Genomic DNA, 3844 nt, shown 5'->3' on the forward strand with positions numbered 1-3844 from the left:
TACTGTCAAAACAAGAAATGTTTCATTTAATCAAAGAACGCAGAGCCCCAGAAAATGTCATCAATATTCTGAATCTTTGCCATACCAACATACCCTTCTTCCTCCATCATCATATCTTTTACCAGTAGTCAGTCATCACCAGCTGCAGTCACTAGTAATAGCAGCAGTACATCGCCTTCTCTTCTCTCTTGTTTTCATCAACATTATTATTCAAGCTGCTGCTACTGCTGCTAATCAGTTGCTTAATATCCTCAAGATCATAATCCAACGTTGTTAGCGTTTGGTCGAAGCACCCTCCAACACACGACTTATCTCCATCGTTGGTGTTGTAACTGAGCATCAAGTTATGGTTGTAGCTCTGGTAACCGATTTCTTCTTGCTTCATTTCTCTTCCCTGAGTGCAGCTTCCGTCGGAGGAACTGCAACTTCCTTCGCTTCCAAACATGAGCATGCTGTCACTGACAGGGTAATAGCATTGCATGGGACTAACGCTGACCATGGAGTCTTGGTTTTGGTAGAAAGTTTTAGAAACTGAGGCTGTTGTGCTTTCATAGTTAGCTGAAGGAAGAGAAAGATGTTCCATGCCGGTGAAAGATGCTGTTACTGGGATGTAGTTGCCGTATTCTCCGTACAGTTGGTGAGACGAAGGAGAGGGTGGAGGGTTTTGAAGGGAAGATGATGGAAATGAAGGTTGTTTTGTGTGATGAGAAAGAGGAAGCAACCCAATGAGCTTCTTCTTCAACTTGGTATTCCAGTAGTTCTTGATATCATTGTCAGTTCTTCCTGGTAACTGAGCAGCTATAATTGACCACCTGTTGATAAATACATGGAAGCTAGTTAAGTTAAACTTTGGTACAAACGACTAAAATCAAATCTCTCACAGTAGACCAACTCTAGTGGATTATGTTATCAAGTTTCCACCGAGGAAAGTTATTTACTCAATTAATATCTTAATTAGACATAGTGGATGGCAGTGTTGGATCAAAACTTGGCATGCATGTGGAAGTGCTATCCAAGTATTACCATAGGCAGATTATGAACAACAACCATGGTTTTCTGAAAAAAAAAACATAAAGAAATGGACCAGTTTATGTTGCCCTTTTTCTCCCATTTCTTAAAAAGATGTCACATATACAAATATTCTGAACATGTAGGTCATTGGTTGCAGATTAGATTGGTCAGAAAATGGTAAAAATAACTGTTTTCAGCATTATTGATAGTGTGGTTAGATGAAAATGTTAGCAAGCACTATACCTGCTTCCAATGTTAACATAGAGGCTGCAAATTATTCTGTCTTCTTCATCTGAGAAATCTCCATGCTTAATGTTGGGTCTGAGATAATTGAGCCATCTCAATCTGCAACTCTTCCCACATCTCTTAAGACCTATTTTGGAATGAAAGAAAAGCTGATGAGAAAGAGGGTGTACAAATATACAAAAACATTTAAGCATTGTTTCCATAAAATAATCATAACATTTGTTCACTTACCAGCTTTCTGAGGAAGAGCAATCCAATTCCCTCCAGTTCCATTCTTGTCTATGTACTCCTTCAGCTTTGTGTCTTCTTCTGGTGACCATGGCCCTTTCTTAACACTTGCCTTGTCACAACATGGAGCTCTTCCCATATCTCTCTCTCTCTTGAGTATTCCTTGAAAAACCTCTATCTGTCTCTCTGAGGATCCAAACTCTCACTTTCTCATCTGAATGAAGATTTGGTGTGTAGTGCATCTGCCTTATAAATAAGAGACCCTGGTTTTGTACAGTTCAAAAAATATATTATTTTATCATCTGAAACATGGTGTGAGTGAGAGAGAGAGAGAGAGAGAGGTACAGAAGTCAAATGAAAGCATGGAGAGAAGATTAAAATTAAAATACAGTGTTAATAATTAATTAATATGGAAGAAGGGTAGTGAGAGTGAGAAAGAGAGGTTTCAAATGTTGAACGTTGAAGACCTGGGAGGCATAGAAAGGCTCACACATTCTGTCGTTCGTCTTCTCTAAAGAGAAAGCATCCAATGTTTGCGATACAGAAAGAAAGACAACACAGAACAGGACTAGTGAGTTGATGGGTACAGCTACCAGAATTGTGACACTTTCCAAACACTTGGACCAATGTTAAGATTGTCTTGCTTTTCTTATTTTTCATTATTTTATCTTATTTATTTCATACTATTTTGCATTGACACTTTTCAAAAAGGTAAAAGCATTTAGCTAATTAATGGGATGCAAAGAATTTGGAATCCATTAATTAAATCAAAATATTATTAAACCCCATATGATTTGGACAACATATGAAATAATTGGGTTTGAATTAAATAAACAGGAGTTGATTGAATGAAAGGAATTTGGACCTTTTCAATTTCATTTTAAGATTATTATGTTTGAAACAAAAATGAAAAAACTCAGATTTCTCACTTATAATTAACTTTATTTGGAAAATTAGGCTCAGACTTTTGTGCATGGATGGATCAGACTGGATTCTCTCTGGCTTCCACACTGCTGCAGCAGCAGCCAATAAATTAAAGAGAAAGAGAAAAAAAATTAGAAAAAGGATGGAATTGAAATTCAAAAGAAATAAAATAAATAATAAATAGAGACCAATGAAGAAAAAGGACCCAAGGAAAGATACAGTGAAAAAATCTAAATAAAAACATATCACACCATTTATTGAGTGCATGTATCCTTTGTACACCATAAACCTAAGGTAGACATAAATAAGACAAAACCTTCTTTAGGTATATATTTCTATAATTAACATTAGATAACATGAAATAACACATGAATTTATAGTATTTGAGAGTTTGCATGGGGCTAACGAAATGAATGAGATTGTTTGGCATTGGTGTTTTGGATTGACTAATGAAGGGAGTTATAGGTAGTAGCCTGTACACCATTTATTTGAGTGAGCAATATATAATATTATTGTGAAAATTAGGCAAAACCATTGTCTGAGATATTTTCTGTCACATTGTATCATTCCCACTGGGGAACCTCACGTTACTTGGCGACACATATTAGGAATAGAGACCTAAAACACCCTACGTACGTACCCTCTACCCTCACAATGCTTCATATTATTCATCACCCTCCCACTTCTCCAACCAAATATATAATTTCATTTTAAGATACTTTTCTAATATTCACTTAATTCTAAATATATTTATTAATATAATATTAAATTTAACCTGACAAACTTATTAGAATAATATCAAAATTTATGTTGAAACTCTTGTATCACTTCCTAATTGTACCACCAAACAAATAATCAATTTTATATATTCACTTAATTATTATAACATCAATTAATTACATATATACATAAAAGATATGTGTATGTCGCTGTACACCATACTCTTCACAACTTATAATCAAAGCAATGCATTCTACGGGGTAGTCTCGTGTGTCATTTTGATATAGTTAATCATTATCTGAGATATTAATATGAATATTCATTTAGATTGTTGTCAAACTCAATCAAACTTTAGTTGGATCAACTTAACTGAATTTGTTCAATTTACCAACTCAACCAAATTCGATTGAATTTTGGCTGAGATCGACGAAACTATGTTTCAACCTAGACATCCCAATCGAATTCAGCAAAATTTTGGTTGGGGTTGACTAGGCCAAATTCATCCAAATTTTGGTTAAGACTAACTTAATTGTGTTTCAATAAACGGTCTTGGTTGAATTTGACCAATTTTTTGTTGGGACTGACTTGGACAAATTTTGGTCGAAATTGAATTAATTAGGTTTCAACCATAGATATTTTAACCAAATTCAGCTTAATTTCGACTTTGGTTGTCTCACCATTTTTCAAGACCTGGTCCATCTCAATCTTTGGTCTG

General features: G+C 35.0%; 1 protein-coding gene across 2 annotated transcripts; it reads right to left on the reverse strand.

The window, feature by feature from the left end:
• LOC106755809 (transcription factor RAX2) lies at positions 1–2092 on the reverse strand. Of its 2 annotated transcripts, XM_022778513.1 has the most exons (4): positions 1976–2092; positions 1489–1748; positions 1255–1384; positions 1–812 (listed from the first exon to the last, which is right to left on the reverse strand). In XM_022778513.1, the coding sequence occupies exons 2-4, from the start codon at positions 1622–1624 to the stop codon at positions 152–154; spliced, it is 927 nt and encodes a 308-aa protein (XP_022634234.1). In that variant the 5' UTR covers positions 1625–1748; positions 1976–2092; the 3' UTR covers positions 1–151. The 2 variants fall into 2 exon arrangements, with proteins under 2 accessions (XP_022634234.1, XP_014493509.1); XM_014638023.2 differs by having other exon boundaries at positions 1489–2011.
• Between the last annotated feature and the right edge of the window lie 1752 nt (positions 2093–3844).

Source organism: Vigna radiata, chromosome 2 (genome assembly GCF_000741045.1).
Source record: "Vigna radiata var. radiata cultivar VC1973A chromosome 2, Vradiata_ver6, whole genome shotgun sequence".
In the NCBI taxonomy this organism is placed as follows: Eukaryota; Viridiplantae; Streptophyta; class Magnoliopsida; order Fabales; family Fabaceae; genus Vigna; species Vigna radiata.